We start from the raw sequence: 15,165 nt of genomic DNA, 5'->3' as shown, positions 1-15,165 counted from the left end.
GCCCAGACTGCCCTGAACCATCTTCACAGACAGAACTCATACTGTGTCAGCTTAACTTCTCAAATATGCTCATATATTTGATTGACCATCAGGCAAACAGACAGATGGATGAATCAGAGACAGATTGTTAGAAAGATAAGATAGATATTTAAGCATGTGCTGCCCTCTGCTGGATGTCACTACAACTATATATTACACCTTTTTATCCTACAACGCTGTAGTTGGTATACATATACAATGCTAGTGACTTTGATAACAAAGTATAGGTGAGGTAAGGCATTACTTTTAATAAACTTAAAGTCTCCCATACAAGTGCAAAAATTACCATTCTGAGTCATATTATGCCAAAAAGAGCCACATTTGTCTTGTTATTCAAGACTCAAGGCTCAATAAAAAAGTGTTTCTTTTTGGACAACAGAAATCCCACAGTAAATGAAAAAAAGTTCTCATGGACTTTCAGTCTAAATCTCAGCAAGTCCTTGCTGATAATCAATACAATTGTTTTATTAAAAAAAACATGTTTTATGTCTTCTGTTTGTTCCTTTAAAAAAATACAAAAATAATACCATTATAAAATCCCTTCTTCTGAGATGATCTGCTAGAATGTAAGACATTCTTTACACCTCAGGCCAGTCCTCTGTCGTTCTCATCTTCAACTGCACATTAATGAGATGGCATTTAGGAATCCACTTTCACACTTTTTTTTTTTTTACTCCACATCCAACATTGAGGCCAGAGATAAGCTTAAATAAAGGACACAGTGTTTCGGACACACAGCTGAGGTCACTGTTGTTCCTTAGAGACACAACGGAAACCAAGATTAGAGGCAGAGCTGTCCGGAGTGTTTTGGCTTCGGGCTGCACACCTGTATCTGTAACAGTAAGACTGGAGAAGAGGAAGAAGAAGGGGGGAACATACTGTTAATACATCTATTGTCTTGACTGTGCTTGAAAGCATAAAAATAATCAAAAAGTATAAAGACTAATACTCAGTAACTTCCTATTGTAGTCACAACTTTATTTCAGTTTCTTTTTTTGCTCATTCTGTACTGAGCATGTTTGGATGCATTCATTAAGCATTTCTAACTGTCATCCTCCCTCCAATCACATGGGTTATTCAAATGAAACAAGCAAATCTCTGTGCTCAGGACTTGTACAGCATGCATTCGGTCACATTCCCATGGCAACAAATGCTGGTGGCAGGCAAACTGAAATGGTCACCAGTGGGCGGTAAAAACAGTGTAGCACATAAAGTAAATGCACCACATGCATTAGTATGAGCACTATACTGTGTCAGGCTGCTGTGCCTGCACTAATAACAGGTGGAAAGTAACAACAAGCTCTACTGCATCCTTTGTAAATGTTTTTGTCAGAGCGTGTGTTGCCTTTTGTTGCTTTGGTTCAATACATACTACAAAAATGTTTCAATTTAGTCAGAACCGTTTCATTTAAATTGTTGCACAAAAGACCTATATGCACACAATAGTCTCACTGCTTGCCAAGTGAGCTATTTTAGCCTGAAATGTTTGCTACAATGAGGATGTCAGAACGGAATGGCTTAAAAGATGGCCACTTTTTTTTCTGCAAGAGATTGAAAAGAAACTGTCATTGATTTAATTCTCAATATTCTGTCTAGGGTTTTAAACTGCGTATTATTTGGTTTCTATTCTTTTTTTGTGTGCTAAATAATGGTGTCTTGTCAGCCTGTTTTAGGCATATTATTAATAAATAATTACAATAATGAAAACAACTAAAAAAAATATGTCACAAAAAATTCAGACTGCAATTTTTTTTCAAGGTTTCAACCAATTGATTCAATACAGCAATAATAACAATTACAATGTAGTAGCAGGGGTCTCATTTACCTTGTGACACATGTATGATCCTCCCTTCTTCACCTTGTCTGTGCCTGATGGAGGACCAGTCTGAAAGAGAAATATGATGAAACATCAGGGAAAAAAATAAACCTAATTAAACACAAAAGCTTAAAGATAATGTCTTCTTACTGGGTTTTGTTGGTGGTCAGTGGTATGAATCACAGTCCACCAGTCTGAGGTCCATTCCCACACGTTACCCACCATGTCATAGAGACCAAAACTATTAGCAGGAAAGGACATCACCTGCAGGGTACAGTGGGAATGGTGTCACATAAAAACTGTTCTGATAAAGAACTATATTGATACAAACCAGTTTTTGCTCAAATAGATATATAGAAGAATGGGAGTTGGTGTTATTTTAGCTGGCAGAATCACAAAAATACAATTTCCCTCAACAGCTCACACATTCAAGAATTATGTGCATACGCTCCTGATTGATAATTCTATATTTGCTCTTAACGTCCACCATTGTACAGAACAAAATTAATACCATCCAATTATTATTCATCTGATATCTGGTAGCTGCAGTTGTGACTTTATCAACTTCAGAGGCAAGCTTTTATCTCAGGCACCTTTCATTTCCTGTAGACTCTGTAGACAGCAGCTTGATTATAATTCAGTTTCCAGTTTCACATCAATGGCTCAAGAATAGCTGAAAGGTCTTTATTGCAACAACTGAAGTAAGTCTACGTCTTTCCCTCTGGGTCCTACCGGTGAGGTTTTGTTGTATCCATCATCCCCAGAGTTGTTGTTGGGGAAATCTCCCTGCCAGAGGTTGGCATAGTGTTCTCCTTTCGGGTACAACTTGTTTCCCCAGGGGTATAGTCTACATGAAGAGGAAGTACATCATGATATTCCACATGCGATGAAGGCCACAAGCACAGAGAATTCTTTTATAGTGGCATATCATACATGTATCTTACCTGTCTTTGAGGCCGCCCCTGCAGGCGTACTCCCACTCTGCCTCTGTGGGAAGCCTCTTGTTGGCCCAGGAGCAGTAGGCAACAGCATCCTCCCAGGACACATGGACCACAGGATGGTCCAGCCTACTAACAAAACAGGTTTTTAAATTATTACTCGGCTTGATTTTTTTTCTGACAGAAATCCTCCTTTTGGATTCAAAAATAGGATTAAATGTTTGCAAGTCTGTAAAATAATAATTCTTTCATTTTGTTTTAATTGTGTCTAGAAGTAGAGATCTATCTCACCATGGTGCAAGTGATTAGGGACAAAGATGACTGAAACCTCAAACATGCTTCAAGTGAATAAGGTATAACAAAGAAAAAAAGTGAATTTTACTCCGTCACTCACATAGGAAATGTGTTCATATTTTAAGACAAGTTAAATAATGTTAGCTTTTTATTCAAATATATTCTTGAAAATATCATGGGGTTTCCTGTGTAGAAAGAGCATCTTCTGACCTGTCAGCTGAAGTTGAGTCTGGACCTTCTGGGTGCTTCCAGTCAGCTCCTTTGACTGGTAGCCACCAGGGGGCAGCAGCAACCTAGTTCAAAAGTGATAGCAGCAGTGGTTTGTGACTGATATAGTATTATCTCTGTTATAATTGTTGTTTTCTTTTCTCTAACAATCACACTTCAATGCCTATCTAGAATCTTAATTTTTGTACAGAATTGTATTGCTCTAACGTTCTCCAGTGTTGCTGACCTAATGGGTACAGAGCACCTCCTCAGCCGTAGGATCAGGCTGCACATGACAGCTGAGATGAAGCAGCTAATTCCTTGCTGTCTGGCTTTCGTCTACAGGAGGCCTGCTGTGCTCAGGCCTCTTCTAACCAATCTGTGAACCTTCTCAAAACTCTTAAATAAGAGCCTGAAGCCAAAATATGTGCAACCCAGGGCGGGTACTTTGAAAGCCCTCCAGGTTGAGGCTTAGTGCACATCTTGATATATTCAGGAGCATTATAGTTGGAAAAACACCAAAATATTATGACATTATAGAGATTTAACATTTTATTTCACATTATAATTTTAATGAACAATAAAACATGTTCTTTCTTCTTTTTTTGGAAAATCACTGCCATGTTTACATATTTTCCAATAGGCAGGAAACATAACATTGTGCTTTAAGCACTTCTGCAACAGAGCAAATCTGACATAACTCCAATTTCTTCAGTGCTAATACTTGAAAATGTGTGATATAATTAAACAAACCATAGTATTAAAAATAACTGTTTTGAATAAAACACTTCTGGCAGTCTATAAGACGATGTGAAGATCGTTCACTACATGAACCTGTTACAGGAAACATTTTTAAATGCAGTATATAGTTGTCAGAACTAGCAGTCAGTATTTTTCCCCAGACATGTGTAATTTGTATTTATTAAATAGACGTGACACTACCAATGCTACATACTCATTTAGCATTAGAAACTGAGGTGTAAAGGTCATTTAACGATTGAAAAGTCATACTTACTGCTTGGGCAATTTGGTCTTTGACACTGTCACTCAAAAGTCCCTCGAATACAAACGAGTCTTTAAATATCTCTGCCTTTAAGAATGAAAACATGAGGAAGTAAAAACATTTAACAGACACACAACATTTAAATAACCATTGGCAAAGATTTGCTTTTTATACTGGGTTTTTATGGAAGTGATATATTCAATGCAATTTTAACAAATTAAAAACAGCTTATGATATACATGTGTTCAATTGATTCTCAACCAGGACATTTTAATTATATCATTTAAGGGATTGGCCTAGATATTTAAAAAATATATATATAGATTTGATCATTTTCACCATAATTTGGACAAATAATCTTAAAGAGGCACAGAGTCTTAATGTCAAAAGGGCATGGTCATATTATTGCAGGACAATAAAGATACAGAAAACAATACAGCACGAACAAATTCTACAAGAGCCTAATAACATGAATTTAAAAAACAGAAAGATTATTTAAAAAAAAAAAATATATATATATATATATGTGTGTGTGTGTGTGTGTGTGTAACATGCCATTTCTGAATAAGAAACAGGTACAAATTGATGTCAGAGTTGTAGCTATTAACCAAAGGATGTGTAAAAAGTTCACTACAGAATTGACAGATGATATATTCCTTAACACGTGTGTTATTACAATATAATGTGGAGACTTTATGATAATGTTACATGTTGTATTAGTATTTTAGCTAAGATAAAGTGATTATTCTGGGGACGCCGGTAGGCTAGGGGTTAGTGCGCGACTGTACGTGCCCCATGTAAGGAGGCTGTGGTCCACCAAGTGAGAGGCCTTAGTGTGGCTCCTTTCCTGCATGTCGTTCACCACTCTCTCTCTCACCCTGGTTTCTGACTCTATCCACTGTCCTATCTCAAATAAAGGCATAAAAAGCCCACAAATTAATCTTTAAAAAAAAGAAAAAAGATGAAGTGATCATTCATACCTGAGTTTTGTATTCACTGGCCTCAACAAAGTTCTGAAAGTGTCTGTTAGTGACTTCATGGATGTCCATGTAGAAGGAGTCCACATACACCAGTCTCTGAGGGCCCTCACCATCAGCAGGAATGCCTGGGTCGTCTGTTCCCATCAGGAACTCTCCTCCAGGAATCAGCACCATCTGTATGAAAGGTATAACAGACAAGCAGCCCAGTTACTTTTGATCAGGTCCCAGAATGACTTATTCTAAGTACAGAGATAGATTTGGGTAGGCTGAACAAGCTTCAATTAACTCCACAAACACAAGGGAAAAACCTACAGCAATAAAAGGCACAAATAATTATAGATCCAACATATCATATTATAAACAGAAACCAGGTACAGGAGTTAACTTCACTGAATTTTTTTTAAATAACCAAACAAAAATGATCACTGATTTGCTCGTACTAGTCGAAGTACTAGAATCACACGTTTTCTTCAAATAGACAGATAGCCTACAGGTTCAGTATCTCTCTCAGACAATATAGCCAAACCAACCTGTAGTAAAGAGTGGTCTTATCATTTTATCAAACTTCCCTCTTGTACCTTCCTATGAGCTGAAGGGAAACTGCGCAGTACCCGAGAAAGTTTCAGTTTCAGAAGGACACGTAACCTGCTGTCAGACTGAATTACAAATTAGACCCCAAAAAAAAGCATTTAGAGTGGGCGATCAGGTATCCAAACATCCTTTATCAAACTTTACAACACAAAAATACAACCACTCATGTTTACTTTATCTGATATTGTTTGAATGGTATCGTCACATCCACTCATACTTTCAGCTCGAATAAGAGGAAAACTGGGCATTTAATCGCTTTGCTTCTATTCCCATGTATTCAGTACTGTTTGGACGGTACAATAGATTGAACAATGAGAGCAGCGATATCTTTACCTGACTTTGAATTGTCTTCCCATTCCCCCGTGCCTCATACAGTCTCTCATTGGCGCCTTGGGAGTATTTGTGGGCTGCTGCCTCCGTCTCCTCCTCCGCCGGCCGCTCAGTAGCTGCTCTGCTCAGCTTGTCACAGCCGCAGCTCGACCCTGCCTGCTGGGCTGCAGGTTCACACAAACACACACAACCAAAAGCGAAGAGAAACGCCAAACTACGCACCATTCTCGCGGTACACGGCTTACTTTCCGCTCATGTTGTTGTCACTTTCACTTCCGCAATGTCACGTGGTCAGTCAGCTGGGTGCACTGTAACAAAAGTTGACTCTTTCGTGCCCGACTAGCCTACTGCATTTTTTTTTTTAAAATAAAATATAGGCTACTTAAATAATGACAATAAAGTGATTTAAATTAGCCTACATTGGATTACCTTTTTACAGCCAATGGAATTATTCACTCGAAAACTGAAAAAGTAGCCTAACAGGCCTACACAAAAGAAGGGGGTGCTGTTGGCAGCTTTTGTCAGATAAAAAATATTTTTTTGCTCACCTTATCAGTCAAGTATTAACAGTGGGCGAGATAATATAATTCAGATTTTCCTTACTGGAGGGATGTGACTACATGGACATCATTTACCAGCTTTCATCACTACCACCGCCTGAGACGAAGACGAAGAAGAAGAAGAAGAAGAAGAAGAAGAAGACGAGGAAGAAGTGGCAGTGAGCCAGGCAGCTCAACCAACCAGTGTGCTGCCTGCCTCAGTGAACGCAGCCGCGGAGCACCAAGAGGCGCAGAGAGGTGCGACAGCTGTCAAAAAAAAAAAGAGACATAAACAGGATTATTAAGAGTCGCTGACGGCTGAAGCTCGCCCTCGGCCCGTCGGAAGGAGAAAAGCCGCAGTCATGCTCTCCTAGCTGCTGCAGAGAGAGCTGAACACCCCAGCGTTTATCACAGTCGAGGTAAAGTTGCGCGCACAACTTGTTCACTTCACCATCCTCCTCTTTTCCCTTTTCTATCTTCTCACAAGGGAGAAAAAATGTTTGCTTTGCTCGTCTTTAATAGTTCAGAAAAACGCGTATTGTTCATGAGCAGAGCTTGTGATGCCTTCAGTGACACTCTACGACCCAAAAAAAAAAAACCCGGCAAGACAGTGAGCATGATGATTATTTCGGTTTGCGGTGAAACAGTGTGATTGCGGATGGCGACTGAAAATGACAGTTTTCGACTCGTTTACTCAAGTTACATGTGCTAAAAGTGTCCAGAAAAGCGTCCATGTAGGCAGTTTAGACTACAACAGAAGAAAAGTCTTCATGTATGTCTTTGGATTAGGCTTCCCACTAACAATATTCAGTCAAAGCCCGTTAGTTTATTTTCCATCATTAATCGACCTAAGTGAGAGGCAGTGCTTCAAAAGCAGGCAGATAAACTGAGTGAAGTGGACCAGCGTTGCTTACACACAGACCCAGCCTTGGCACAGATGACCTGTTGCAGGTGCACAAACCTTCCTTGTAGCTGAATCATTAACTGTCCAGTCGAAAGCTACAAAACAAACAGGTTACAGTGTCATCAACCAAAATATTTCCCTGCTGCTTGTATGCAAATCCAAGGTAACAGACAGGTATAGTATCAGTGTAGTGTAGTCCTCTCAGGGGAGGGGGAAGCCGGGCTTTTACAAAAAAAAAGTGACACTTCACATAACTGGGTACTCTGTAGCTGCAAGAATTTCACATTAAGTGCCAGATGAATCCCCAAATAATTATTTTATAGATTAAGTTAAACATGATAATTCAAATTAGGGTTCTTCATACCCTCTTTAAACGTTAGGCATTATCGCATGTCCGATTACATTTATTTTTTCGTATAAGCAACTCAGTTTGAACCCTTTTCTCTGCTGCAGGTGTCCTCTTCGTGTGTCAACATGTCGGATAAGATGTCCAGCTTCCTGCATATTGGGGACATCTGCTCCCTGTATGCAGAGGGATCCACCAACGGTTTCATCAGCACCCTGGGGTACGTGCATCCATCTCATTGGCTGAACGTATCGTGTGTTTTCCTGCTTCACACTTCTATCTACCACAAGTTGGGAAGAATTTAGAAGGGGGGGGGGGGGGTCACACTAGTACTGGCAACTTTTTGTAACCATTTTTCCAAAGTTTCCATGAATTCATGGCAAATTGGGACTAAAGTAATGAAGCGGAAAACAACAACATCCTTGCAGTTTATCTGAAACATCAAAGCTCTGGGAACAGTTTGAGGCCTTTTGAACTGGTCCTCCTGTGGCCATGGCTGACCCTACCACTGATAGTGCCGGAAGAAATGGAAATGTAGGGGCAGGGAAACGCACAGATAATGACAAGTGTGTATGTTTGTGAGAGTGTGGCAGGAGTGGGTGTGGAGTGCTCAACAACAATATTGGTTAAACTGCTTACACCGTCTCATTCACCCACACAGGCACAGTTATATTTTGTTGTATTTCTTCATCAGTTGTACCTCATATTTGGAGTCAAGTATGAGCTGATTTTTAGGAGTAAAATGATCCTATACTCTTTGTGTAGGGATTGAAAAATAGCCCTAGGAATTGATGTGTTGGCTTTCATATCACAGAAGAAGCTTGTTGCATTTGACCTTTGAAAATCAAAATGCTCAAAACGTAGAGAGCAAAAGAGAAATCGTACATGAATGTTTTGTTGTCACAAGAAGGTATCTAGCATCAGTAATGCTGTCAGTACTGTCACTGTCCAGGACCTCCACCCCTGCTCATAAAAAATGGAATGACCTGCAGCAAAGACTGAGTCACTGTACAGACATTGTGGCCTTTTCTCGAGTTCCAGTGCTTCCCACACACACACACACACACACACACGCACCACACACATACACAGACACACACATGCATTCACACTCACACACGAACATACAAGTGCATGTATTCACTAAACTGTCATGACAGTTTTGGGAGGAAGCCATATTCTCCACGCACAACCTACAACTCAGCAGCCTTCTCCAGATCCTCTGACCCTCAGAGGAAGAAACTATACTGAGAATATTGAGGGGAGAGAAACTCTTTGAGCATTATAACATCTCCAGCTGAGCAGCATTCCCTTCCACTGTTTGGTAACAGGAGATGGGGTCCATTAGCAAATCAAAGGTTAACAATGTGAAAAATGCTTCCTTTGCACTTCAGCAGGAACTGTCCTGTTTGCTCAAATGTGTAACTACTAACTAGTGTTAATGAATGACCTGTCCTGCAATGATCAACAAGTTATGTGTGTATTTTTCAAACATGCAAATGATTATACACACACACTGTGTAGTATCTACTAAACACATACAAATAGTGAATTTGTTTTCTTATTCTAAGTCTTTCCTTGAGGTGTCCAGACTGGACAAGCAGACAGGTCTGTTTGGACAACTGTACACATTCCCCAGGAAAAGGACTGAAATGGATGTGGGATTTGGCTTGTGTCCAGACAAGTGTTATTTTAACTTGTAAAAGCTAAGCATGTCACCAGAGAGTCCAGCCTGCCCACATGCAGGTCATCTAATCCAGAATGATTTCATTATTGTGGAGGGTGGGGGACAAAAATGTGAGAGCTCTCAATATGAATGGGATATGTCAAGGTATTGTGTATTCAGCTGTTTTTTTGGTAACACCTTGGATGGCGGCTACTACTTAACACACTCTCAGGGCTCAGAGAGATACATACCCCTCGTTTAGATACATAAGGTAAACTAGCAATACATTTCCATAAATCAAAACAGTTTGGTACTTTATCAAGCAAATATAACAAACATGAAATGCTTCCAGCTTTCCAAATGTTAAGATCACAGACTGACGGTGCACATCCACGTCACTGATCAAGAAAGATCTTTGGGCACTTTAAAATTCTCATTCTCGCTTTGAAGACATTCAGACTGAACTGTGAGCGCTCACAAATTGTCTCCAGCAGGACGTTCAGACGAAATTATAAAAAAAAAGTATCATTTTTGCACTTCAGTTTAAGAAGATTGAATATGAAAACCTGACAGTTGTTGCTGCTACCTGCTTGTTTGTGCAGCCAGCTCAAAGTTTAAATACATTTCTTTGGATTGATTTTATTTTCATGCATTTTTATGTATTATTATTTATTTATTTTTGCTCTTCCAATAAGAAATGCAATGCTGGGTTTCCTATAGCTTTGTGTAGTCTTACATATAATACTAACAACATCCAAAACACTTTTAATCATGATCAAAAAGAAACATCAGAATCAATGTACATCATATTATGTATCAGATCAAAACTGAAAAAGAGCAGATCAGTGCATCTCTATCTTTAATAAATCTTGTGTTACTACAAATGAAATAATGTTGTAGTTTGAATATTTTAAAAGGGCAATTTTTACAATTTGTTGACACAAAAAGTACTGCATTCAACTTTAAAAAAAAATCATAAATAAAGGCTACAGCTTAAACCTATTTTTATCTCTGGATAGTTTCCTGATTATTTTGTGTGTGCAGCCGATTCATATTTTTGTCCCATATCCGGCAACAACATTGTTAAACCTAATGCCCAACATAGAGTCAAAATTAACTGTTTAAAAGTCTTGTTTTGGTCGACCAACACGTAAAAAACTCCAAGAATTCCAGTCAAACTGAAGTTTTGCTGAAGAAAACGTCTTTGAAGATAAGTTGCTTGTAAAAACAAATGCTGTTCTAAAACAATTCATGCTTTGTTTCCATGATAAAGATATCGGATCTTAGACTATTTCAGTTTAAAAAAAAAAAAAAACCTTGCAGCTGACTGTGCCATCAGTGATCAATAGAACAATACATAGTGTACCTGCCAAAGTACACTAACTGCAGGTGTGTGTGTCCTGTATCTAATACTTTTTGAATGTGTGTATCCATAGATTGGTGGATGACCGCTGTGTGGTCCAGCCTGACGCAGGGGACCTCAACAACCCTCCCAAGAAGTTCAGAGGTAAGAGACACACAGAGCGGACTCCTGAGGCCTGACATCACCACACTAACTGCTGTGTGTTTATACTGAGAGGCTCTGCTGAATGTGTTATGCTGTGTTTCTTTGGTGACAACCACAATATCTCTGCCCACAGGACTTCAAACAGGCCTGCCTTTGACAATGTTAATGGAGTGTGTGTGTGTGTGTGTGTGTGTGCATGCATGGGTTGATAGCTGTGTGTGCTTGCCTGTTTGTGGATGTAAAGGAAGATGAGCGAGAGAGAGGGAGCTCTAATGTAGAGTTGCTGGAAAACAACACAGTTGAAGAGCTTCTTTTTGAGATGCCTCTTTGGGTGAACCCGCTATTATTAGCTCCCATACAGGAAGTAGAACTCATGACCCTCAGTTCTCAGGCTGGAGGGTTAATTCTCTGGGGAGAGGCCTGGTCCATTATAGTACAAAGAGTATGAGTGTATTGAAGGCTTGTGTTGTATAGCTTACAGGTTATGGTACAAAAATACATTTGAAAACTGATGTTTTCTTGTTCAGTACTGAAGAAAAACTTGATGGAGAAATGATTTTGCATCAGTACTGCTCTCTTTTTTCTGTCTGCTTCTTTGTTTGTGTGTTTGTTTCTACACATGTTGTTTCTTCTGCCTCTCCCCTTCTAACGTTCTCTAGACAATGGGGACAATCAGTCTGGCTTCTGCCTGTTAAAGGAAGTTGTTCTAGTAGAGACACCCAGTATTATTCAACCAATGAGTAAGAACTACTAATTGATAATAACTAAAGAGTATGATGTGTACCTGCTCTTTATTTAAGGTGTCATGAGATCACTTTTGTTGTGGTTTGGAGATTTGATGGATCAGTTATTGATCGCGGGTGCGAGTAAAACACAAGGCAACACATTTAGACAAGGTGAATGTAAAAAACATATGCATAATAATAATAATGATAATAATAATAGAAAAAGATACTTTTAAGTTACATTAAAGAAGGGGGCCAGGCTCTGCAGGCTCTGTGAATATTGAGGGAGGGTTGAGTAATAATGTAAGGCACTATGTGCAATATGAGGTATTTTAAGGTAAAGCAGTTTGTTTCAGTTCTATAATGAGTGTTTCCCCATTCACATGCCCCCACTTTGCATTTAAGATGCTATCGGCCGTCTCATGAGCATAACGATAATTGCACTATATTTAGAAAATAGAAAGGTTTGATCTGAGTGGCGCTCACACAGCTCATCTCTTCAATGGGCTCTCTCATGTTTCGGGGACAAGGTTATCTCCCCTCTAGAGACAATCCCAGTCTTTGAGATGAACACAAACTGCCGACTGATACGTCCCCTACTGCGGCATCGTGAAAGATGAGTCTCACACTCCCTGTGTTTGTTGCTTTGTGTGTTTCAACAACGGTCCACTTAATGTAATAGACCTGCTGAGAGAGGTTGGAATGTTAATTTACATCCATCCCTCCACCCACGACATTTGAAGTTTAATTCATCATATTGGTCTCTCTCTGCTGCAATCAGGCTCTAAAATGAGAAGATGAATTGGTATAGCAGCATCACTAGAGATTAAGCCAAGTTTGGATTGAGTTTATCTAATGGCCAGGATTAGAGAATGAAAACACAATTTTAACTAAGTTTAAAATATGCAGCATTAAAACGTTTTTTTTTGTAGTCTAATAAAAATGGGTTGTATTTTTTAGCATTAAGCATGTATCTGTAGGAACTGTCTAATGGCTCACTTATACAAGAAGCCTATCTCTAATCAGTATGCCGTATTTAATCTTCAAGCCTCCCACTCTTAGTTTTTCCTTGACGCACTTATTAAACTCATCACGAGATTAGAGCACTCAAAGGAAAAGTCTTGTTCTAAACGTGACCCAGATCAGTATATCTCCATGAAAAATGTTAAATTATTTCTACGTGATAGATATGTGCTTATGTTTTTGAGCGGCTGTTTTTCATTAACTTTTTCTGTTAGACACTGTGCAATAATACTTTTGGGTAATAAAAGGAAACTGGCTGAACTGGTTGTTAAAGATCCTTTTTTTGGTAAATGTATACTCTTATAAACACACGTTCACATACTGTAAGCTATACGTGTTGTGTAAGGGGCTTTGGTAACTCCGTAACCATGTCAGCTGGTTTTGACCTGAAGAGGCCCTCATGTCACTGTGAGAGGCCTCTGGATGTCTACCAGAAGGCACAAAGAGGTCAATATAGGCACTGAAAGATAATATGGAAAATGGCCATTCTGAAATATTAAAGAGACAGTAACCTTGTTGTCACATTAGCTTGGCAATGAAGACAATTAATTGTTTTCAACATTTAGGCCTACTCATAGTTAAATCAATCAATCCATCAGATTTATTTGTATAGAGTCAATTCACAACATATATTATGGAACTATCTTTGTCATATTATTGACTGAGACCTAACATTAATCCACCATGAGAAAAGCATTTGGCATTATTGAGCAAACTAACAGTGGCAAGTGAGTATAGTGAGTTAGTATACTCAGCATGTGGAGATTGTCTGTAGTTCTGTAGACCTTTTGATCTAGTGTGACAAAATGATGATGCCTGTTGTCAACCTTGGTGTTGAGACTACAGATTTTTGAAAAGTAAGGTGGAGGCGTTATGGTAAAAATATGTATCTTCTAAAACACAGGGGGTTTTAATAAAAAATAACTTGTGGTTGCATTATGGGAAATGTAGGCTTCAGTGTTGACCCATGCCAGGGACAGTGCACTGATTTTTTTGTATCACTTTCAATTTCGGAGGTCATGTGACGAAATATACTCTCTAAAGTTGTGCAAATTACATCAAATTCTGCGGTTATGGATTTGCAATTATTTCTTTGTGGCAGAGTTTTATTCTTCTGGAAAACATGTTTTTTTTCCAAATCTACCAACATTTATTTTTTTGTATAAATACAGACGCGTGCTTGGAGAAAATCTTTTTTTTTCTTTTAAAACCACTCCTGGGGGGCTTGTTTAGCTCAGTTGGGTTAGGCTATAGTCCTCATCACACTGGTGACAGGGTCGACTCACGATCCTCGATGTTGTTTGGTCTATATCATCCCCCAAACTCTGTCCCTGAATTTCCTGTTTCTCTAAAGCTGTTCAGTCACTAAAAGCGGAAAAGCCCAAAAAGTAATCTTAAAAAACAAACACATGTATAAGAAACAGGTTTTACCTTCTCAAACACAGCACTGCTTTGTGTGTGTACACATCTGTAATTATTTTCTTTACATTTTTGTAGCCACTTCAAATCTGAGTCCTCAGCGTTAACATGGCAGAGTATATTGTATATAGTAAGTATATATATCTTCAGTTCCTACGCATTCAGGAGGCTCCTCAGCTGCTGGAGAGGGACACAATCAGGCACTGATAATCCTTCTTTATGGACACTAAGGGCACACGCAGGGCCAGACTAGATGTGTCCACAGTCAGGACCTTTTACTGTCACTGCTGAGGTATGCTCAACATTTCCTCTTAATGTAAACATAAGCACCCTCCTCACAATCACAGTCTTGCTCATCTTTCCTGCATGCACACACTGAGGAACTTTGTATCTCAGTTAATCTTTATTTGATGTAACAACACGTACATCCACCTACACACACTCAGAGTTCAGATGAGCATACTCTTCAGCAGTCAGCAGAGGAAGCACTGCAGCTGCACTTGTTGTATTAGAAATAATTCTACATTGGATTATTGAGGACTTTGTTGAAGTGTTGAACATGTGTCATGAAGTTGCTTGTGACAGCTGCTGTTTTTGTTTGGTGTCGAAGTCATTGAAGGAATTGTTCCAAATGGTCTGCTTTTGCTTTTCACTGAATCATTATGATTTAAAAGACTTTAATTGGTTCAATGTTTCAAAATGTTTTAAACTGTCTTTTTTCTTAAGGCCTAGCAGTTATAAAGGACATTCATAAATGTACAATGGAGCTGTACGCCTTTGATTAGAGCTACAATAATGTCTGAAACAAAACACAAAGATGAAGGTACCGTATTGTCCG

The 15,165-nt window shown here is 39.0% G+C and overlaps 2 protein-coding genes across 5 annotated transcripts in view; one reads left to right on the top strand and one right to left on the bottom strand.

The window, feature by feature from the left end:
- Positions 1-265: 265 nt before the first annotated feature.
- On the bottom strand, positions 266-6,457 carry sumf1 (sulfatase modifying factor 1). The gene is made up of 9 exons (XM_061042644.1): positions 6,202-6,457; positions 5,278-5,451; positions 4,310-4,384; positions 3,298-3,380; positions 2,800-2,922; positions 2,588-2,702; positions 2,006-2,119; positions 1,865-1,924; positions 266-885 (listed from the first exon to the last, which is right to left on the bottom strand). Exons 1-9 carry the CDS (start codon positions 6,421-6,423, stop codon positions 784-786), a joined length of 1,068 nt encoding a protein of 355 aa, XP_060898627.1. The 5' UTR covers positions 6,424-6,457; the 3' UTR covers positions 266-783.
- A 264-nt stretch (positions 6,458-6,721) lies between these two features.
- LOC132977796 (inositol 1,4,5-trisphosphate receptor type 1) overlaps positions 6,722-15,165 on the top strand; it is a 71,189-nt gene continuing 62,745 nt past the window's right edge. For 3 of the 4 annotated variants that reach the window (XM_061042640.1, XM_061042639.1, XM_061042638.1), the window contains exons 1-3: positions 6,722-7,156; positions 8,095-8,207; positions 11,090-11,160. In XM_061042640.1, the coding sequence (XP_060898623.1) occupies positions 8,116-8,207; positions 11,090-11,160 (163 nt within the window). In that variant the 5' untranslated portion in view covers positions 6,722-7,156; positions 8,095-8,115. The remainder of the gene's footprint in view (positions 7,157-8,094; positions 8,208-11,089; positions 11,161-15,165) is intronic. The other variant, XM_061042642.1, reaches the window with a different exon arrangement.

This window comes from Labrus mixtus, chromosome 7 (genome assembly GCF_963584025.1).
Source record: "Labrus mixtus chromosome 7, fLabMix1.1, whole genome shotgun sequence".
NCBI lineage: Eukaryota > Metazoa > Chordata > Actinopteri > Labriformes > Labridae > Labrus > Labrus mixtus.
The sequence above is the reverse complement of the archived record's forward strand: the minus strand, read 5'-3'. Positions and strand labels throughout refer to the sequence as shown.